The sequence below is a fragment of the Chionomys nivalis genome, chromosome 11 (assembly GCF_950005125.1).
Source record: "Chionomys nivalis chromosome 11, mChiNiv1.1, whole genome shotgun sequence".
In the NCBI taxonomy this organism is placed as follows: Eukaryota; Metazoa; Chordata; class Mammalia; order Rodentia; family Cricetidae; genus Chionomys; species Chionomys nivalis.
Genome location: NC_080096.1, coordinates 39,117,047 through 39,139,267, shown reverse-complemented (window position 1 = coordinate 39,139,267; position 22,221 = coordinate 39,117,047). Strand labels below are relative to the sequence as shown.

At 48.5% G+C, this 22,221-nt stretch overlaps 1 protein-coding gene across 3 annotated transcripts; it reads left to right on the top strand.

Annotated features, from left to right (window-relative positions):
- Positions 1–2,960: 2,960 nt before the first annotated feature.
- Positions 2,961–19,376, top strand: Cc2d1b (coiled-coil and C2 domain containing 1B). Of its 3 annotated transcripts, none has more exons than XM_057783606.1 (25): positions 2,961–3,112; positions 4,327–4,409; positions 6,962–7,106; positions 8,327–8,436; positions 8,790–8,915; positions 9,319–9,444; positions 9,580–9,739; positions 9,905–10,086; positions 10,196–10,271; positions 10,375–10,482; positions 10,565–10,695; positions 10,931–11,003; positions 11,177–11,301; positions 11,673–11,790; positions 11,869–12,041; positions 12,285–12,410; positions 13,548–13,606; positions 13,694–13,810; positions 14,039–14,112; positions 14,220–14,278; positions 14,653–14,704; positions 15,785–15,884; positions 16,047–16,137; positions 17,114–17,243; positions 17,457–19,376. In XM_057783606.1, exons 2-24 carry the CDS (start codon positions 4,344–4,346, stop codon positions 17,240–17,242), a joined length of 2,526 nt encoding a protein of 841 aa, XP_057639589.1. In that variant the 5' UTR covers positions 2,961–3,112; positions 4,327–4,343; the 3' UTR covers position 17,243; positions 17,457–19,376. The 3 variants fall into 3 exon arrangements, with proteins under 3 accessions (XP_057639589.1, XP_057639590.1, XP_057639588.1); XM_057783607.1 differs by having other exon boundaries at positions 9,971–10,086; positions 17,461–19,375; XM_057783605.1 differs by having other exon boundaries at positions 17,461–19,375.
- Positions 19,377–22,221: the final 2,845 nt, after the last annotated feature.

Below are 22,221 nucleotides of genomic sequence, written 5' to 3'. Positions count from 1 at the left end.
GAACTGATAGGGGGCTGGAGAGATGGCTCAGTGGTTAAGAGCATTGCCTGCTCTTCCAAAGGTCCTGAGTTCAATTCCCAGCAACCACATGGTGGCTCACAACCATCTGTAATGAGGTCTGGTGCCCTCTTCTGGACTTCAGGCATACACGCAGAAAGAATATTGTATACATAATAAATAAATATTTAAAAAAAAAAAAAGAGTCTGAAGCTGCTCTGTTGTATCAGAGGACACTGCTTCCTTAAAAAAAAAAAAAAAAAAAAAAAAGAACTGATAGGGTTTTGTGTTCATCATAGTGACAGTGCTCCTTGTAGGCAGGAGGCACTGGGTTCATTTCCCACTGCTAAATGCAAACCAGATGCCTTTAACCTTGGTGCCTTGTACCCTGCATGGTGCTAAGGCTGAAGCAAGAGGATTACTGAAGGTTTGATGGTAGCCTGGGCCACATACTAAACTTAAGACCAGCCTGAAAAAAAACTAAGAACTGTTAGAAATAACATAGAAATAATAGTTATAAGGTTTTAAAAGGTATTATTCATAGAGCTAGAGAGATGCCTGAGGGGTTAAGGGGACTTACTTTTGTGCAGAATCTGGGTTTCGTTCCCAGCACCCAGTGACAGCTCACAACCATCTATTACTCCAGTTATAGGGTGTCTGTATCCTTTCTCTTATCTTCCAAGGACACCAAACAAGCACATGATGCATATGCATATATTCATGCAGGCAAACACTCAGGTTTTTACAACAGTTTTATCTGCATCAAAGTGTAATACCATCTGTGTGTAATCTGCTCAGAGGCCAGGAGAGGTTGTCTGATCCCCTAAAACTAGTTACAAATGGTTGTGAGTAGCCGTGTGGGTTCTGGGAACCACGTCTGTTCCTTGCTGAGCCACCTCTCCAGCCTCTGTATCAGATTATTTTTATAATTTTCATGGTTAACTAAAATGGAGAAGAGTAAAGATGTCGTTTACAGAAGAAAAATGGATGATTAGCAAAATGAAGCAGTTGAAATGGATCAAAGAAAGATGAATCTAAAAGCTAAAATGGGGGCTCTTCCAGAGGATCTGAACTTAGTTATTAGAACTCAACTCAGATGGCTTATAACTCCAGCTCCAGCAGATTTGACACACATACAAATGATAAATTTTAATTGCCAGAGGGAAAAAATTGAGGAGATGACTCACTGGTTGAGTATATACTGCTCTTGCAGAGAATCCGAATTCTGGCAGCTTCATCTAGCAGTTCACAACTGGCTGTAATTCCAGCCATTTGTACATAGATGGAAGTTTTCTGTCCCACTTAGTCCTGTAGCCATTCAGACCCAAAGAAACACAGAGGCTTATATTAATTATAAACTGTTTGGCCTATTAACTCAGGCTTATTAAGGAGCTCTTACAATTTAAATTAACCCATAATTCTTATCTATGTTTAGCCATGTGGTTTGGTACTTTTTTTGAGTAAGGCATTCTCATCTCCTGTGTCTGGGTTATTAAACTAATGTGAGTGACAAATCTTTATAGTGTACAAGAGCATTATCCCACAGCATTTCCCCTTTTTTCTTTCTTTTTTTTTTTAATTATGTGTACAGCATTCCTTCCATGTGTGCCTGAAAGCCAGAAGGGGGCGCCAAGTCTCATTATAGATAGCTGTGAGCCACCATGTAGTTGCTGGGAATTGAACTCAGGACCTCTGGAAGAGCAGTCAGTACTCTTAACCACTGAGCCATCTCTCCAGCCCCTCCCTTTTTTCTTTTCAAAACAAACTCAGAATCTAATCTTTGTTTAGCTTTTTTCTTGATCATTATCCATAACAGCTTGTAACCAACACTGTAAACAAAGACAAAACTTCCATAATCCATTTTTGGAGAATATGGGCATAGTTTTCTAAGCTACTTCTTTCTTGTTGGGTGCACTGATAGGGGGATTCAAAGAAAATTTAGAATTATGGTCAAGTCCTGACTGGAGTATTCTGTGAGGCTCAATCAGCTCAATCAGTCATCTTGAAGCTGTTCTGGTTGTAGAACTCAGAGGAAACTGCAACAGAGGTGCTCAGAATGAGTGAGTGTCCCGCTTGTCTTGGAAGCTTGAGCTACAAAGCGAGTAGAGTGGGGGTGGGACAAAAAAAAGTTTGTCTTTGTGTACGAAACTGAAAGGATTTTTTGTTTTTGTTTTTTTTCATTTTGTTTTTCGCGACAGAGTTTCTCTGCAGTACTGGCTATCCTGGAACTCGCTTTGTAGACCTGGGCTGGCCTCAATCACAGTAATACCCCTGCCTCTGCTGGCATTAAAGGCGGTCGCCACCACCAACCAGCAGTAAACATGCAATGTTGTATGTCTTTGTATATATCTTAAGCATTTTTATTATAAAAATGTTAAAATAACTTTAAGAGGATTAACTGCACCCCACGTGGGTCTGTTCCTTCCATCAGAACTGAAGCCTGCAGTTTCTCCATGAAGTGACACTGCACATGTGGTGTGGCGATCTTGGGGTTTTACAGAGTGGGAAAAAAAGGCAACTCTGGAGATGGACTAGTCCGTCTTCAGGTCAGTTCCATCAGTCCCATCTAACCCGACACCTTAGGAGGCAGCGGCGGCTGTCAGCTCGCTGCGATCCTCCTGCCTCAGTCCACAGAGTGCTTTGGCTCCTCTAATCGGACTGCAAAGGGGCCCCATTTCCCGGAGACTCGGTTTTCAGCACCTAGGACGGCTAAGCGCACAAGGTCCTCGGGCCGCCTTCCAGAACCCAACACGGGGGCGAGAGTCTCCGAGAGCAGTGAGAACGAGCAAGGACGCCTGGCGGAGATGCTCCGGCCGGAAGGGGCGCGCCCCCGCCAACCCCCCGGGCGCTCCCGTCCGCCGGTCTCGCGTTACCTGCCCCACGACGCCTGCGCAGCGCCAGCCCCACACTCAGCGTCACCTGGCTGCGCGTCCCGCCCGCTTCCCGCGCACATGCGCACTGCGGGTCGCTGGCTGTGGGGTCACGTGCCGGCCGCGAGCCGCCGCCTCCTGGGCGGGCGCTTCCTGTGGCTGTCTCGGCCGCCGCCCGGGGGCCGCGGGAAGTCTGGCGGTTCCGGGCTGTGGGAGGCCCTGTTTTGGTTCGGATCCGCCGCGAGGTATGCCACGTGCCCGTCTCTCGGCGTGTGGAGTCTGGGGGCGGCCGGGGAGATGGAGGCCTCCTGGGCCGGGTCGGGCCTGGCAGTGGGAGGACGCGCGGGTGTGGGGAGTCCGGCGAGGACGCGCCTCTCCTGAGCCCCGACCAGCCTCCGGCAGCCGAGCGACAGTGCAAAGCCTCATTCTCCCGAGCTGCTTCACCCCCCGCATCCCACCCCGGCTGACCCCTCGCTCTTCACCGGAGTCGAAATCTGACACTTGGAGTGACGAGCGCTTGGGCGCTCTCACCCAGGAAACCTCGCAGCTCTGTCGACTCCAGCTCCAGACGCGAACGTCTCAATCCACACGCCGTCCCACGCTCCTTCGCAGGCTTGCCTGATGCTCAGGGCCAACGTTTCCCGCCCTGTATCATCTCCCACTTCCCCGTGCACCTTTTGCAGCCCATGATGCTTTCCACTGTTGTCAGGATAACGCCCGAATACCTTTAGAGCCATAAAGGTGTTTACGGTTCGCCCCTGAGTCATGTCTCCATTCTAGTCTGGTTTGGTTCATGCTTCAGTGATGCTGGGCCTTCCCTTTCCTTCTGTAGGCCAAGTCATTTCTCATCTTAGAACTGGTATCTGTTTGATTTGTTTGGAACTCTGCTCTTCCCAAGCCTCCAAACTTTATGACTCAGCACAGGCATCATCCTTTCTAAGATGCCTTTTCTGATGTCTTGGGTAAGGCCCCCCCCTCTGGCACCCATGGCTCCCACAGTAGCCCTGTGATGGTCGTGTGCCCATGGGTCTGTTTCCTTTAAGGTGGGAGCAGATGAGTCCTGGCGGGTCGTGCCACAGTACCCGTTGATCACTTGTGACATCTTTCAGAGGATCTGGATGCTGAGTCAGGCGCAGTGTCCAAGGAAACTGGGACTATGAAAGCGCTCTGTGTCTGTGTTGCCTAGTGGTACCCATTAGGCATGTACTGCGATGGAGCTCTTGGGCCTAGCATTGCTTCCATCGATCTGTTCCCCCATGTCCATCAGTCAGTTCAACAACTGTCGTGTACACATTGTTGACAGTGGTACCCAGCCTTTTGTCCACTGCCACCTCTTGCCCCTGTTCTTTAGTTACAAAGTGGCATTTTACCTGAAGAAATTTGCTCCTTAATCACTGGTACCCCTGTTGGAGCCATGTCTCATCTACTCGAGTCGTCTCTTCAACTTTGCACCTAATAGGTATCTAGCCTGCCAAGATGCCAGGGTCAAGACCTCGGAAGGGCCCTAAGACCAGAGGCCAGGGTGCTGCAACTGCTAAGCAGGTATGGACATGGCCTCTTAACTTGGGGTGGGGCTCTCTAGTCATCTGTAATGAATTGCGTCACCTGTGAGGTGTTCCTGTTAGTCCACAGAGGACAGGCAGTGCTTCTAAGTGGTGAAGTCCTTAGAGTTTAGTGACCAGAGCCTGACCTTTCTTAGGTTCCACTTGGCCATCCTGTTGTGGCCATACCACATAAATAACTTGAGAGTTAAGGAGCTACCGAGGCTTTCATTGTCCTGAGACCTAAGTGTTCACAGGTGACAACTTTGCTGGCTAGCTCTAGGATGCCAGGATTTTAGGGCTGTAGCCAATGGGAGTCAGTTGCTGCCCACTGACAGGGACAGACTCTAGTGAGCGGGTCTGAAGAAGGTATATCTTACATGTGTTCTTCTTTTATTTCTTCTGGGTCTTCGTCTATTTTTATTGTCTTCTGGAAGCAGGTAGGTTAGGCTTGGTGGTCCACATTCAAAATCCCGGTACATTGGGGGCAGAGGTAGGAAGGTCATGAATTCAAGGTCAGTGTGGGCTTCAGGTTTCAGGTTAGCCTGGAGGCAAACAGCAGAGCAGTCGGCAGCTAGAGAAGTGGCCGAGTGGTTAAGCGCACTTGCTGTTTCTGTAGAAGAGGGGATAGAGTTCCCTGCACAAAATGGATGGCTTACAACCACATGTAATTCCCGTTCTAGGTGATTTAACACCCTCTTTTAGCCTCCATGTGCACTGCACCCATACTACACATACATACATGTGGGCAAAAGCCATCATACATATAAAAAGACTTAATAAATTAGAACAGACAAATAAAAAAATCAGGTACGAGGTGGGTTGGGGTAAAGTGCATAAATATCCAGAAAGTTTCAGCTATCACTGACCACTGGGGTAAACTAGTCCCTATGTCGCCTGGAATATCAAGGTGGAGAGCGGAAGATGGGTCAGTGTTTAATAGGCACATGCTGCCTGTGAATGGATAGTGTGATGGTTGCATAACAATGGGAATGTATATTAGCATTTAACTTCACGCTTGACAATAGGTAAGGTGGCAGATTTCATGCTATGTGTTTACACAGTTAAATAAATGTGGTACATGTGTACAGTCCCCAGGAAGAGTGTGAGTTCTAGGTTATACAATGAAAGCTTGCCTGAAGTTACCCCCTCTTCCCAAAAAAGATGAAGGGTGTTTGTGGTAGGATCTCAGGATGGTGAGAAGAACTAATATAAGTCATGAGTGACACTGTGTTGTGGCCACCAGCAGTTGCTGTTACTGTTAACTAGAATAGGGCTCTGTTGTCTTACTGTTTACCCAATCTTCACATTGGGTCCCAGAGTGAGTGGGGATGGAACTCAGGGCCTTGAGAATCCTAGGCCAGTGCCCTTCTACTGAACTGTAATCTCAGCGCTATTTTTCTTTTGACACAAGTTCTCTCTCAAGTTGCCTAGGCTGACTTTGAGCTTACCATGTACCCCAGGCAGGTTTTGAACTCGTAGTCTTCCTGTCTCACCTCCTCCAGTGCTGGGATTAGAAGCATGAGCCCACTACACATAATTTTGTTATGTGATTTTTTTTTTTTTTTTTTTTCTGAGACAGGGTTTCTCTGTAGCTTTGGAATCTGTCCTGGAACTAGCTCTTGTAGACCAGGCTGGCCTCGAACTCACAGAGATCCGCCTGCCTCTGCCTCCCGAGTGCTGGGATTAAAGTCGTGCACCACCACTGCCCGGCTGTGATTTTTTTTTTTTTTTTTTTAAATCTCAGTATAGCCCAGGTTATCCTTGAACCCCTGATCATCCTGCCTGCATCTCCCAGGTGCTGGAATTGCATGCGTGTGCCACCATACCTGACCCCATTGTGTGAGTCTTTCTTGCTGCTTGTTTATTTTGTGGATATTCTTGGGTTCTAGCCTGGAACTCACTGTGTAGACTAGATTGGTCCTGGACTTGGGATGGTTCTCCTGTCTTAACCCCTCATGTTCTGGTTCATTGTGTGATTTAAAAATTACTTCAGTGTATGTATGTGTGAATGTGTGCCACATGTGTGTATGTATGTGTGAATGTGTTCCACATGTGTGTAGTTGCCGGCAACTGCAAGTCACCAGGGTGGTGCCAGAGACTGAACACGAGTCTTCTTGAAGAGGAAGAAGCACTCTAGTACTGAACCAATAATGTGATTCTTGAGAACCTTTCTCTGAGGTTGGAAACATGGGTTTTCTACTAAGAGCACTTGGGTATGTTTTCCAGTTCCCTTGGGGTAGCTTAAAACAATCTATAACTTCAATTTCAGGGAATCTGGCTTCTGACTTAAAGGCGGGCACCAGACACATGGTACACATCCATACATGCAGACAAAAGTTTCTTACAAATAAAACTATAAAATCTCTATGCCAGAGGATGCACGCCTTTAATCTCAGCACTTGGGAGGCAGAGGCAGGCAGATCTCTGGGTTTGAGGCGAGCTTGATCTACAAAGTGAGTTCCAGCACAACCAGAGCTATACAGAGAGGCCTCGTCTTGAAAACACAAAATAAATAAACTTCTTTTAAAAAAAATCTCTCTGTGTTCTTAGCTGGGGCTTTTCATGGAGTTCAACACTGAAGACATGCTCCTGGGGGTGGATGAGACTGAAGATGACGGAGACCTAGAGGCTGAGCTGTTGGCTCTCACTGGGGAGACAGGGAGCACAAGCAGGAAGCCAGCACCCAAGGGGCATGGTGAGTTTTTGCCCCTGGGCCGGTGCAGGCCCATGGGGGAGGGAGCGGGTCCTTTGCTCATAGTCTGAAGGAGTCAGCCAAATCCCCTAGTTCTTTTGATGATTACATCCTTCCTGTAGTCCAGCCACAGAGAGGTCAGTTACGTACCTGTATTTGGAGCTTCTTCCCCTCTTCGGACAAATCTGATTCTCAACCTAACTCAGGTGACTAGTATTAGTCCTACATAGGTAGGACTGTGTATACAGTAGGGGCCATTAGCACAGACAGATGGTGTACATAGTAAACTGACAGAAGGGGGCTGGAGAGATGGCTCAGTGGTTAAGAGCATTGCCCGCTCTTCCAAAGGTCTTGAGTTCAATTCCCAGCAACCACATGGTGGCCCACAACCATCTGTAATGAGGTCTGGTACCCTCTTCTGGCTAACTGTATAAATAATAAATATTTTTTAAAAAAGTAAACTGACAAATGATGCCAGTGAGTAAGTGAAATCTCCTTTAGATACCAGAATAAGGGGTCTGACTATTCCTCTTAGCAGGAATCCTCAGAGGTAGCCTGTATGCCTTTGAGCTAAAGTCAGGGCATGACTGGGAAGGGCTCAGTATCCTAACCCTGCTCTTTTAAGACAAGCCTGGGTTTGAATATTGCCACTTACTAAGATTGTGAATTTGAGGAAATGGAGTTGGTGCATCTTAATTTATTCAGTATAGAAAATGAGGATAATGTTGGCCAGGTGGTGGTGGCGGCACACTCCTTTAATCCTAGCACTTGGGAGGCAGAGGCAGGGGAATCTGTGAGTTCGAGGCCAGGTTGGTCTACAGAGTGAGTTCCAGGACAGGCTACACAGAGAAACTCTATCTCAAAAAAAAACAAAAGGGAAGGAACAAGAAAATGAGGATAATGCTACCCATCTTACAGAACTGTAAGTAGTAAGTAACTTGAGTGGATTTAAAACCATTTACAAATGTGAAAGACATGGTGGGGCAGTGTGTAACAGGTACATTTACCTGCAAGCAGAAATGCAGGGAAAGGAGCAGTGTGTTACTTGTTGGGGATCCCAGGAAGGCATGCAGAGCAAGAGTCATGAAAGAAGAGTCCCTTTCTGAGTGGGACTTCACTGTGGAAGGGATGAGGGATTTCTGCCTGGGGTGGCTACCAGTCCAGTGAATTAAAGATCCTCCGTCAATGTCCAGCACCTTACCTGAGTCACTCTCTTTCCTCAGCCCCCCTACCCATGGCCCACATTGAGAAGTTGGCAGCAGACTGTATGCGAGATGTGGAGGAGGAGGAGGGAGAGGAAGAGGAAGGGCTGGAGGAGGATGCAGACCTGCTGGTGTGTTTGCCAGGCTGGTATCCAAGGATCAAGGTCTGGTGTGGTAGAGGAGAGAGCTATTGAGGGGCTGGGGTTTGTTTCTCTTTGTTAGACTGAATGAGCGCCCTTTCCTTCCTAGGCCTGGCCTTGTGGCTATACAGTAAGAGATTTGTCTCCTTTGACTTCTGGTCTGAGTGCTGCATTTGGAATTCTCTGTTTTTATCACAGTCTTCCTTGATTAGAGAGCTGTTGGTAAAGAGGACTGAGCTCAGGATTTCACTGACAGATACTGCTGGGGAAGCAGGTCCTTTAACTTTCTTCCAGACATGAGTGTGACCATGAGACACCCAAGTTCTTGGACTGTGTTTCCCCAGACAGAGCTGCAGGAAGTCCTGGGTGTGGATGAAGAAACTGGGCTGCTAGATGGCAGTGAGGCAACAAGCCCAGACTTGTCTGAGGAGAGGGCACAGGACAACACTGAGCAACCTGCAGTGCCTCAGGTAGGTTTTACAGAAAGGCCCGCATGTGTCTTGGCCCCTGTGTGTCCATGGACAGTATGCATGTAGCATGGCTTACACAGCAGAGCTGCCCAGTAACTCTACCAGCTCCTCACACAGAAAGCCGGCATGAGGAACTGCCATAACTGGCAGACTCCAAAGGCCTTCCTGTTCCAGCCACTTCTGGAAATCATTTCTTGGCCTCTACTGACTGGGGGAGCCTCTGTTTGCCTGATATAATGTCTGGCTTCTCTTGTGGACTTTGTTTCATACTCTGGGGGTTTAGGCACCTCTTTCTCCCGGAGTCCCAGAGATCCGTCTTCTGGGGTAGCTTCCTCACAGGGAGAGAATGGCAAGGGCCTAGCTGGCTCTGGAGTGGCCCAGCCCTGAGCTGAAGTATCTGCAGGCTGGAGGGCCTCGGGGGCTGCAGGCTTTGCTGGAGGAACGGATCCATAACTACCGGGAGGCCGCAGCCAGTGCCAAGGAGGCCGGTGAAGCTGCCAAAGCCCGGCGCTGTGATCGGGGCCTGAAGGTGAGTCAGGCAGTGGGTGAGGTGACAGTAAAGGAAGGGCCATTCACAGGTGTGGTCAACATGCTGGGTCACTGGCTTGTCCTCCAGCAAGCCCCAGGTAGCCACTTGGGCTACTAGTATAATTCTTTCCCTCAGACTTTGGAGTCCCAGCTTGCCACTGTGAGGAAAGGCGGGAAGATCAGTGAGGATGAGATTCCACCTCCAGTGGCCTTGGGTAAAAGGCCCCCACCCCACCAGGAAATAGCCAACAGGAGCCCTGAGGCAGACTCCCCAGCTCCGTGTGCCATGGAGCCAGGTATCTGAAGATATCCTGTTCTGGTTCCCATAGCCTGCCTACCCCACCTGCCTCCCTGTCGTTCCAAGAATTCCTAGACCAGCAAGACTTGGGGTGGGGTTGATTCTGGAACTTCCTCTTTTGACCCTCTAGCCAAGTTCTCTGGGGTTCTTTTGTTTTGTGTAGAGCACCTTTTCCAACCTGAGCCCAGCCTCCCAGGCAGCTCTGCCATTGCTCCTCTGCCTGTTGCAGACCCAGCCCCACAGGCCCTGTTGTTAGCCCGACAGAGAGAATACAAAGTAGCTGCTCTCAATGCCAAACGGGCTGGAGATCTAGATCGTGCCCGGGAGCTCATGAGGATTGGGAAGGTACGTCCTGCCTTCATACCGTTGATGGGGATGCAGAGGCTGAGAGGAGCCAGACAGCACCTGGGGGAGAGTGCCCTGGCTTATGCCTGTAATTGCTCTTTTTCTGCAGAGGTTTGGTACTGTCCTGGAGGCCCTGGAGAAAGGGCAGCCTGTGGATCTGAGTGGCATGCCCCCAGCACCTGATGGTCAGTCAGATAATGGGGCTATCTGCCTAGGCTGGATTAGGGAGGACTGTGAGGTGTGGGGTTGGCCGGACACTCTGCCTACCCTGCTACTCTGGGTCCCCAGATCTGAAGGCCCTCCCACAGGCTTCTGAGGCCCCTACAGCAACCCGAGTCCTGTCCCCAGCAGTGGAGCAAGTACAGAAAGTGATGGCCTCTGACCTCCCAGCCCCAGGTAGGACTTCACAGTGGGGCAATGGAGTGGGGGCCTGGGAAGAGGCAGGATGAGCTGATAGTCTCCTTTACCCCCGTTATAGTGGCCCCTGCAGAGCCAAAAACAGTGCTGGATGCTTTACAGCAAAGGCTGAACAGGTACCGTGAGGCAGGCATCCAGGCCCGGGCCAGTGGGAATGAGCGCAAGGCCAGGATGCATGATCGCATTGCCAAGGTGAGCCCGTGGCTGTGCAGCCCCTATCCTTTGCTGGCCTGTCCTGGCTCTGTCCTGCCTTGTGCACTTTCCCTACAAGCCATGCTCTTCTCTGAGTCCTTGTTTGTTTATAGAGCTCTTGCTGCCTTGGGACCCCTTTTCTTCTAGGGCTGCAGCCTTTCCCTGTCTTCTCTCTGCCTCTGCAATGAGGGCATGGTGCCTGCAGGCTGCTGAAATTCCCTTCCTTCTCATGTAGCAATATCAGGATGCTGTTCGAGCTCATCAAGCAGGGCAGAAAGTTGACTTTGCTGAGTTACCTGTTCCTCCAGGTGAGTGTGGCTTGGCCTATGATTTCTCAGCAAGAAGGGAGAAAGAGATTTCTCATTCGTGTGCTTTTACCTTGTGTGAGTTACCCATCCCAGAGCCAGGCAAGACCCACAGCTGCCTCATGTCTCCTTACTGCTTGCTGCTGCCTTGCTCCCTCTCCATTCCGTCTTCTCAGGATTTCCTCCCATCCCTGGCCTGGAGCCCAATAAAGGTGCCGAGGAGGATTCAATGACAGCAACTTTGGCGTCTGCCCGAAAACTGGGCTCACAAGATACAGTCCTGGCAGATGAAGACGAGGAGGTCTGGCTATGGGCCCAGGACTTCAGGGTTTAGTCAGGGGTCTAGCAGATAAGGAATAAACCCAGACGCTGCTGTAGTATATTAACCTTATAAAATAGAGACCTTTTCCTCTACTCTAGAGAAAAGCTTTGCCCTAGGCAGAACTTGAATTCAGACTTGGGCATTTCTGACCCTAAACCCAAGTCTCTGTGTGACTGTGATGCTCACTGTTGGAGGAGTTAGGCTAGAAAGGTTTCCAGGTTCTGTCTGGATTCTATGGCTCTGGAGGCAGAGCCTCTAAACTGAGGTACAGTGGCAGAGGTAGCCAAAGTCTACGCCAGGGTGGGGAATGTTAACTATTTGATAACGTCCTAACTGGTTGCTACCTGCAGTGTGATACCCCAGCACAGGCTCCAGTGGCCAAGAAGCCAGCACATCCTCTGGCCCCTTCATCTCATCCTGTGACTGAGCCCAAGGCCTCAAGTTCTAAGGAATCACTGAGTCCATCTGGTGAGTTAGGGACAGACAGGAAGAGGAGTGGTGGTTCAGTGAGAGAGGCATGGCCTAACCAGCGGCCCTCTTCCTTAGCTCGGGAGCAGCTGGCACTGCTGGAGGCTCGGAAACTGCAATACCAGCGAGCAGCCCTGCAGGCCAAGCGCAGACAAGATCTAGAGCAGGCCAAATCCCATCTACGGGTAGCTAAAAATCTGGAGATCCAGATTGCCCAAGCCCGAGCAGGTCAACCCATTGACCTCTCCAAGGTGAGTCCCACCTACTGAACCAGGAGTCTGCCTCAGGCAGAGGTGGGAGCTGGTTGATGGGCATGAAGGGGTGGCTTCTAGGTGGAGGTAGGACGTGTGTAAAATGGTGACATCAGGGAAAGAGCCTTTGCTTTTATCCCTGAGATAGAAGGGAAAAGGAGTATGGGTTACCTGGGGTCAGAGGTGACATGGCAGGAGAGGTGTAATCTGACTCTTGGGCCTGGGGGCCTTATGATCTGGCAGATGCCTTCACCCTTGACGGATGAAGAGGGTGACTTCATCCTCATTCATCATGAAGATCTGCGACTCTCCCAGAAGGCTGAGGAGGTGTATGTCCAGCTACAGAAAATACTCCTGGAGCAGCATGAGGTCAGTAGCCCCTGTCTCTGCTTGTCTGTGTCCTAGCATGGGTTCAGTTTAACTCTTCTCACTGGCCTAAGGTATGACCCTGGACAATCGCAAAATGAAGCTACCCTTTTTAATTTTAGTTTTTTTTTTTAACATGTATGCTTTGCCTACACATGTGTACGCACATCACATATGTACCTTGTGTCCATGGAAGTCAGAAGATACTGGATTCCTTGAAACTGGAGTTACAGGTGCTTGTGAGCCAGTGTTTAGGTGCTGGTAACCAGGTGCAGGTCCCCTACAAGAGTAGCCAGTGCTCTTAACCAGTGAGCCATCTATCTCCCCAGCCCCTCTCTTCGTGTAGTTATGAAATTCAAACAGAGTGAAGGGGAATAGGTTTTGTGAGAGGGCTGACCTGAAGTGCTGCCTTTTCTGAGAAGACGGAGTTCTAAAGTATATGCTTAAATTTATTTTTTGATGGTGTTGATCTTTGAGGCAGGATCTTGCTATATGCCATGCTGTCCTAGAAACTCCTCATGGACCCCAGGCTGACTTCAACCTCTAAGTCCTTCTGCCTCCGCTTCCTAAATGCTGGAACTATACACTGTCACCACACTCACATGGATTACCTTTTTTTTTTTGGTTTTTCGAGACAGGGTTTCTCTGTGGCTTTGGAGCCTGTCCTGGAACTAGCTCTTGTAGACCAGGCTGGTCTCGAACTCACAGAGATCCGCCTGCCTCTGCCTCCCGAGTGCTGGGATTAAAGGCGTGCGCCACCATCGCCCGGCTATGGATTAACTTTTGAAGGAAGGAGTTTGCCAAATGAATTTTTGGGATATGGTCTGAGAGGAAGCACCAGGGTATAGATGGGACCAGCATGGAGGTGACACATACCTGCAGGACCAGCACTTGGGAGGGTGAGGCAGGAGAACTGCTATGAGTTCTAGCGGGGGCTCTGTATCCGAGACCTTGTCTCAAACTGACAAACATGTAAGCAGGAAAGTGTGTTAGGCCTTAGGAAGAGTGCCCCAGGAATATGTTTTATAGCGGAGGTCAGGCTAAAGACGATTGTTAGGAGCTTTGAGAGGTTAGGCCTTGAATGCTAGCCGTGGCAAGCCCTGCTCTGGCTATGGAGTCACTCTGGGCTCCTGTTTCTAGAAGTGCCTGCTGTTCTCCAAGCAGTTCATGCACCAGGGCAATGTGGCTGAGACTACCCGGTGAGTGCCAGAGCTGTGCGGGGCTTGTCGGGTCAGGGGCCAGATAACAAATCCTGCCTTGCTGACTTGGTTACCTGTCCCTGGCAGGTTTGAGAAGCTTGCTCAGGACCGAAAGAAACAACTTGAGATCCTGCAGCTAGCCCAGGCCCAGGGCCTTGACCCTCCCAGCCATCACTTTGAGTTGAAGACATTCCAGACTGTGAGGTGCCAAAGCCTAAGGGAAACTGTGGCTCTGTGCAGGGATAGGGCGAAAGGTTTGGTGCAGAGCCATTGTGAGACTTCCCAGTACCATGGATGCTAGAGCGGGGGAGGTGGATGTGCTGCCCTCAGAGGGGAGCTCAGAGCTGCTGTGCCATCACCGCTCCACTCTGCACCACTGCGGCCCTTGTCCTGCTGTCTTTTACTCTGCACTTTCTTCATTCTGGTCTATAGGATCTTCTCAGAACTTAACAGCACAGAAATGCATCTGATCATCGTCCGGGGAATGAACCTCCCGGCCCCACCAGGTAACAAAGGGTCATCTTACTGAAGGATGTTGTTCACATATCCTACCTGCTGCCTGGGCACCAGGCTCTGACCGTGCCTTCCAACCTGACTCCATTTTTCTTAATAGGAGTGACTCCCGATGACTTGGATGCGTTTGTACGCTTTGAGTTTCATTACCCTAACTCGGTGAGGTTCTGATAGGGTTAGGGACCCTCTGAACCCCAGTACTATTTAGTTCCTCTCCATCTTTAAGAGGCATGGCCATGGGATGGGTTGAAGACTTTCTGGTCCATCTGCAGGGGTTGCTTTACTTACCACTGACACAGCCAAAGTACTGTAGCTGCACACCTGCTTTTTTTTTTTTTTTTTTGAGACAGGGTTTCTCTGTGGTTTTGGAGCCTGTCCTGGAACTAGCTCTTGTAGACCAGGCTGGTCTCGAACTCACAGAGATCCACCTGCCTCTGCCTCCCGAGTGCTGGGATTAAAGGCGTGCGCCACCACCGCCCGGCACACACCTGCTTTTTTGAGCTATCTTAACTTCTCTCATCTCGCTGCTGTAGGACCAGGCTCAAAAAAGCAAAACAGCTGTGGTCAAGAATACAAACTCTCCAGGTGAGTGACATATAAGACCCATTTCTGCACGCACTTCCTATCTGGATAGCAGTTTCCAGTGTTGTAATAGCTACTGTCTTACTTGGCCCACACAACTCAAAAATAAAGGCAGCTATTATTAATAGTTCCTTTGTATAGTTGTGAAAACTGAAGCCTGGAGCTGGAGAGATGACTCAGCAGTTAAGAGCACTGGTTGAGAACTAGGGTTCAATTCCCAGCACCCACAGGGCAGCTCAAAACTGTAACTCCAATCGCAGGGAATCCAGCACCGTCACACTCTCACACAGATGTATATGTAGTCAAATCACCAATGCACATAAAACTAATTATATATATATATATATATAGTGGAGGCTCTGCGTCTGGTTCCCAGCACCCAGATCAGGGGTTGCACAAATGCCTGTACCTAGCTCCAGAGGGATATGATGCCTCTGGCAGTCTTGGTCTCCAGCACACACACACTATGAAAACTAATAAGGGTCTTTTTAAATTTTTTTGAGACAGTATCTCAGTGTATAGCTTATAGCTCTGCCTGACCTGGAACTCAGGAAGGTCCACCTACATCTGCTTCCTGAGTGCTGGGATTAAAGGTGTGCACCACCACACCTGAAAAAAAATTAATGAAAATATAAGAAAAAGCAATACAAAAACTGAGGCTTGTGGCTAGTTGAATAAAGGGATTTGTCTGGGGACTCACAGCAAGGAAGTGTTAAAAATGGACTTGAAGACTGGGTGTGTGGATCACATCTGTAATCCCAGCACTTGGGAAGCAGAGGCAGAATTGCAGCAAGGTTAATGCCAGTGTGGTTAATAGAGTGAGTTCTAGGCCAGCCAGAGCTACACAGTGAGCAGGGTGGGGGTGATGGTACTTGAATCTAGGAATTCTCACTCCAGATTCCAAGTGCTTTCCAATATATAATTTGTGTCTCTGGGTACCAAAAGTGTTTACAAGGCCAAAACCTTACATGTTCTGCCTCTCTCTGGTGGCCAACACCCTGAATTATAGGCAGTGAGCCTACAATATACCTGCCCTGGGCTTCTTTTTCCACTTCCCCAAGAATTCCAACCCTCTCCTTGCAGAATTTGAACAAGTTTTTAAACTAAACATCAATCGAAATCACCGGGGCTTTAAGAGAGTGATCCAAAGCAAAGGAATCAAATTTGAGATCTTCCACAAAGGGTAAGTAAGAGCTATCAATCCCACAAGGAAGGTAGGAGGGGAGGAATGGCAGGCCTGTTCCTGCTGCTCCCCACACCACTGCTTGCTTGCATTGAATGCAGCCAGTTCCTATTCCTGCCCGCTCTGCCCAGGCTAATCCTCTGCTGCTTCTTGCCTTCCCAGATCCTTTTTTAGAAGTGACAAGCTGGTTGGCACAGCACACCTGAAATTGGAAAGGCTGGAGAATGAGTGTGAGATCAGAGAGATCATGGAGGTAGGGCCCAGAAGGAGCTGATATTCTTGGAACTCTATTGAGGGTTCTATGCACATTTTAAAATTGTATCTAGTGTGCTTCAGAATGGGTTGTATCCCCTTGCCATGGAAGATGTAAAGAAAGTCTGAGTAACTTTCAAAGATAGCCAGATGGAAGTAGCCATATTCTTTCCATAGTCTAGGACTACTTAAGCTCCTAGGAGTGACAGTTGAGAGAAGACCCTTGAGTATTCCAACCATTGCTCAGCATGGTACAGGGCTGTGTTGTGCTTGGGGCAGTGGGCAAGTAGCAGGAGGCCGAGAACAAACTCCAAACAGGAAGTGGGTAGAGTATTTCTAGATAATATGCAAATGGTGACTGAAAACTGCAGGTAGCTCGTGAGCTTCCATGACCTTACAGGGTTGTACAGCTGAGGGAGGAACTTTCAGAACCTGCCTTTGACAACTGGCTTGTTTCAGAACAAGCCAGCTGAGAAGAGACTTTCTACGTCCTTGGCAGATCCAGGTCCAGGCAGACCCTTACAGAGGCTTTTAGAGGCTAGAGCTTGCCTCTCCCCACCTGGAGTCTCCTAAAGTGGGGCCTAGTCTGAATTGCTCTAAGGGTGGTCGAATTTCTCAAGCTTGTTGCTGTACTTTGTATTCAACTATTTATCTGCCTTAGAGGAGGGCGTAGCCTGAGTTGTACCTGTGACTGCTACCCGACCATCCACTTCTGTGGGCCATGCACGAGGGTGTGGAAGCCAGTGCTAATTCTAGGAGTTATGAAGATCAAGAGGAAAAACAGAAGAGCTACAGGTTTCTCCAGTTAGAGCACTGATACGTATCTAGATTTCTAGGTTACTGATTTCTAAGATATCCTGAGAGTTAGCAGTCCACCGCTTCCCATATTGCAGGTGGAAGGAAGGCAGTTGTCCAGATGCAACTGCTACCTGCCTCAGGCTATCCCCTCAACTAGTCTATGTCTGTGCCTGTCACAGGTTCTGGACGGAAGAAAGCCCACTGGGGGGAAGCTGGAGGTTAAGGTGAGGCTGCGGGAGCCTTTGAGTGGCCAGGATGTGCAGGTGGTCACCGAGAACTGGTTGGTCCTGGAGCCTAGGGGCCTGTGAGGTGAGTAGCTCTCTGATCCACCGGAGTTTTCTCTCTACAAACTTTTCAGTCATTTCTGGGGAGGAAGCATTTAGTCTCTCAAGGAGACTAAAACTGTTGGGAAGTGCTCGTGGGTTATTTCTGAAGACTCAGGACAGAAAGAGATCTCATGTTAATGTTCTTCAGAAACCTTTTAAAGCTCAGATGGTTTTCTTTGTGCTTTTGCCTTGTGAGGTAGTCGGCACTGGTACCAGCTCACCGACCCAGCTCTGCCGGCTGCAAGAGCCTCTGTAGTGCGAGCTGCTGCTACACAAGCACCAAAGACCACCAAACTAACTATGACCCGGGCTGTCCTCGCGCCACCTCTCCTGGGCCTCCGTGGAGCGTCTGTACAGCCTCCCACCACCAGAATGTGGGTGAAGACAAGGATACCCCCATTGCTCTGTGCCAGAGTCCTACTGCCCCTTAACCTCTGCATAGCGATGATGTACATTTAACCCAGCCCCAGTTGCACCATTTCTGGATGTGCCTTTCAAAGACGTGACTGTAAGGGATGGAGAACGTGAGGGTGATCGGAACCTTCCCTGCTTAGGGGAGGGGCAGGATTCCGGGACTGCAGCTGTTTCCCCTCAGCCTGTGCCTTTGACCCTAACATCTGCTGCACTAGCCTTTCTGCTTCCCAGGGGACTGGGGAACAGGAAAGTTACTTTGGTACTATTGGTGGGAAGGGGAGGCTTTCTTCGCTTTGGTCCATGTACCTAAGATGTTAACTGGGAAGAAAAGAAAAAAAAATTATCAGTTTTATGTGGCCGTTTTTATTTTAAAACTAGGTCTAATTCACTGTAAGGACTTTATATTCTAAACAGTATTAATTTACTATCAAAGTCTTCAAATGCCCTGTTCCCTGTCACTTTAAAAGCCAAAGCAGTTCTGCTGTACCTGTGTATTCCGCTTTTGAGAAGGCCTGTCCTTGAGCTGATCTCTTGGCTAATCCCTGTTTGTCCAAGTTCTATAGCTTTTGTGGTGAACAGATGAAATGAAGGGTCAGGTAGTTGCAACGGAGTTAATATTTAAATACATTATTTTAGATTTCTCAGAAGTCAGCACTCCAACTCTTTCCCCTGGTTTAAAGCATTAACCTCAACAAAGTGTTCCTCCATATTTATTATTTATTATTTTGGTTGAATGAGGCAGGGTTTCACACTATAGTCCAGGCTGGTCTTGAACTCCTGCCTCAGCTTCCCTAGTGCTGGGATTACAGGCATGTGCTACCATGCCCAGCTTCCTCAGGATAATTTGTGAAGGCTCTACAAGAAGGAAGTAGGAAGTACATTCAGCTGCTGGTCACTACAGTATTGCATAAGCACAGACCAGGGGTGAGCCTTTGTGTGTCTGTTAGAGATAACAGGGCTGGACCATGCTTCCCAGCTCTTGAAGAGCGTATCAAAATTGTTAGTGGATAACAGGGCAGAAACTGCTGACAAGTGACTTCTCCCAGAGCTCTCTGGCCAATCCTACCTAGCAGATGTGAGTTCCCAATCTTGCATACATAAGAGATTTAACAATTACAGTCACATCGTGTGTCCAGCGGCAAATTAGAATGAAAGGGTCTCTGCCTTCATGAAGGAACCCAGAGCAGAGAGGGGTGGTCTGAAGAGTTCTTGGTCCCATCGCACTTTCCTTTCAGCCTGCATCTGACTCAACTCAATGCTTGCTAAAATGAAGAGCCCCTGGGGTTATTCTCCACGATCCCTATCTGCCCTAAGCATTTCACATTTCTTCCCTCTACTGGGAGTGTTGTGTTCTGAGACTTCAGGGATTGCCCTTACATCTTGTTCACTTTCAGTCCACTTTATCGCTCTGCTCATCGAAAAACCACCTCAAGGCTGGGGGAGGCCTGACAAAGCCACCCACTGGACTTGGAGACTTAAAAGGTCTTTGTTGTAGCCAAGGAATGCTTGGGTAGGGGGGGAGGGGCCTGCATAAAGCCTCATTTATGTAAGATTTACTCAGCCACAGTAACCAAACATTATCCATGGATATAACTGAGAACCAGCCACACCAAAATCATTTCTAAATATTGCACTGAATGTTTTTTGAATTCCTGAACGGAATAAAATACGGAATTTTAGAGTCAGGAAGTTTTTGCTCACGGAAAGGCAAGGATTGTACAATTTTTTTTTCCTTTATGTAGCACCAGTCTAAAACGGGCACTAAGTGAGGTCAGCTGTTTTGAGTTTGAATCAAACCACAGGGCTGGGGCTGGTAATCCCAGGAAGCATGTGTTGAGGATGAAATGGGCCTTAGATGACTGCCTCCAAGATGGGCTCAGCGTCCTGCTCTATTCCTACAGTCCTATGTGTACGACTCTTCAAAATCCCATTACCATTATTTAATTTTAGTATCAGTAAAATAGAAGCTACTGTTAGAAATACATTAAGTGCATAATTGTCTTTCAGATGACCAAAGAGAAGTCTAACTGGAATTTGGGCCACCAGCAGGACCCAGTGTAGATGGAGAAGACAGGAGATGGGGCCGCAGGCGATCCCATCATTCTGCCGCCTTGAGAGCAGGAGGGCTTGGGAATAGAGAGTACCAGGTATAGTGGCGTATTCCTATAATCCCAGCACTTGGGAGGAGGAGGCAGGAGGATCTCTGTGATTTTGAGGCCAGTCTGGTCTACAGAGTGAGTTCCAGAATTGCCAGGGCAGTTACACAGAGAAACCCTGTCTTGAAAAACCAAACAAAAACCCTTGCATGTTCTAGGAGATCCATGTCCAACAGCAGGGTGCAGTTAGCTGAGCAGGAGGATGGGGCAGTGCTGTAGAAGCGCCCATCTTTTGAGGTATATTAACACCAAATACGCCTGTTAGGTACTTTGTTACAGGTTCAGGGCTGGTTCAAGGACTCTTTTCTTACATGAAATCAGTGCTGGTCAGGGCCAAAGGACACTTCTAAGGCTTTGTACCTACATCTAAGAGAAAGGTCATGTTCCCAGTTCTGTAGCTTCCATCAGCAAAACCTTGGGAGAAATGGGTGTGGATTGCAATCTTCACCAGCAGAGAGAGAGACAGTCACAGTCAGACACATAGGCCAGGCCAGGCCAGGCCTTAGGGCCTTTAGAAAACAGCTACTTCCCCAAGCAGGTCTACCAGCTCAGGAGAGGGATGGAGCAGCCTTCCACTGTCGCAGAGGCCTGCATTTGAACCTAGGGCTGTAGAGGAAGGAGATCCGGGGTGGCCTGGGCTTGGGAAGATGCCATGGACACGAGCGTTAGTTGCCCTAGAGCAGTGTGTTTCAAACAGAGAGATGCATTTGGCCTGTGACCAAAATAAATTTAACAAAGATAAAATCAGAACCAGACCTTGGTTTCCTGTACTATTCCAATTAAAAGGGCTACTCAGAGATAAAGCGATTCCAAACCTGGCAGGTAAGTGCAAGATTAGTCTGGAGCATCTTGTTAGGCTACACAGGAAGGAGTAAAAATAAATGTGTCATGAAAGGATGCAGGAGCCAGCTTGAAGGTGCTCAACTTAGCCAAAGATGAGCTCACCTGAGTACCAAACTAAGAAAGTAGAACTCCACAAGACCAACATGAAAACTAAAAGAATAACAGGGAGGAAGGAAGGGCTGGTTTGTTTACAGTTTTTAAGTCCAGCTGGCAAAGAAAGGGCATGCTGGAATTAGAAAACCATCTTGCAGCTGTCAGAGTAAAAGATCAGTGCAGGCAAGAAGCATCCGTGGTGCAAATAAATCTAAGGGACAATCTGAGGAGCAGACATTAGCACAGTGTGAAAAGCGCCTCTACATAAATCTGTCATTAAAAGGGAAATACATAGTAGGGAAACTAGACATAGTGCACGGTGATGATGAAATTTGCCATCATCTCTGAGAGGCTGAGGGACATCAAGTGATCAGGCTGAGAATGCAATAAAATGAGTACCATTGTCAAGACAACAAACTCAAATGACATGTTTTCTAAAACAAAACAAAAATTCAGGATGTAAGGGCCTATACTCAAAAATATGCATGCCACAAAAAACCAAATCCAGTCTAAGAGCTATGTGCAGTGTCTGACCCCAGCTGGAAAGCACATCATTGAGGAAAGGTTCCCAGGACAGTGCTGGGCAGGAGTGAAGTTAAAGCCAGTCACAGTGACCTCGACTAACATCCTATCTGGGCAAGGAATAACATTTACTGTAGAGGGGAAGGGACTCTGTCGTACGCACTTCGATATTACAGAGGAGGGAGAAAGACGAGACCCCCAGCAAGTCGAGCGGGGCAAGCGTCAGTGTGGGCATGAGTACGTAAGGCTGTATAAGAGAGGACACAGGTTTTTTTGTTTTATATTTACAACTTTCCTGGAAGTTTAAGCAGTTTCTTAGTAAAATGCTCTTTAAAAATATCTCTAGTGTACAGTAAATGAAAATGCCTTGGGAGTTCGTTGCCGGCTCTCACAAAAGGCTCGTTTTACTACCTGCCATTCACTGTGGCAGACCGTGAGTGACTCAGCACTCGACTTTGCTATCCAAACTGCCTGGCTTATACTGAGTTACCATTCCATGGCCAGCAGACAAGAAACCCCTTTGGTTTGATTCAGTCAGTAGCCTGAACAAAAAATCTAAACGTTCTTGTAAGCAGCTGGGGTGTAGCCAGGATGGTAAGTGTAGCAGTGTAACACTCTTTTATGCCAATTCTATACAGGAAGTGCAAAATTGACGCTTCATTGTTTATTTCCTTTCTGCCCCCCACCCCGATCTTGGAGATGGTTGTACCCATATGAGCATTTCTGAGCAAATGATCATAAGAGAGGAGCAGACTTCTTGTCTAGACAGGAACAGAAGGGGGTTAGCTGCAAAGATAGCGTAACTGTTGTGCAGTAAGAAGCTGCCCGGGTCTTCTTGGAGAATGCATAGAAGACTTAAAATCATGGAACATCTGTCCCCCAACCACCCTCCCCACCCTTCCCCCTAAACCCTACTCCCACCCCGTACCCTCC

Bases quoted from the DNA above. Each gene is read 5' to 3' on its own strand.
- Cc2d1b (XM_057783606.1), top strand. From the start codon at position 4,344: ATGCCAGGGTCAAGACCTCGGAAGGGCCCTAAGACCAGAGGCCAGGGT. The intron at 11,004-11,176 runs GTGAGTGTGGCT...CCGTCTTCTCAG, and splicing joins TGAGTTACCTGTTCCTCCAG to GATTTCCTCCCATCCCTGGC. The intron at 11,791-11,868 runs GTGAGTTAGGGA...CCTCTTCCTTAG, and splicing joins GGAATCACTGAGTCCATCTG to CTCGGGAGCAGCTGGCACTG.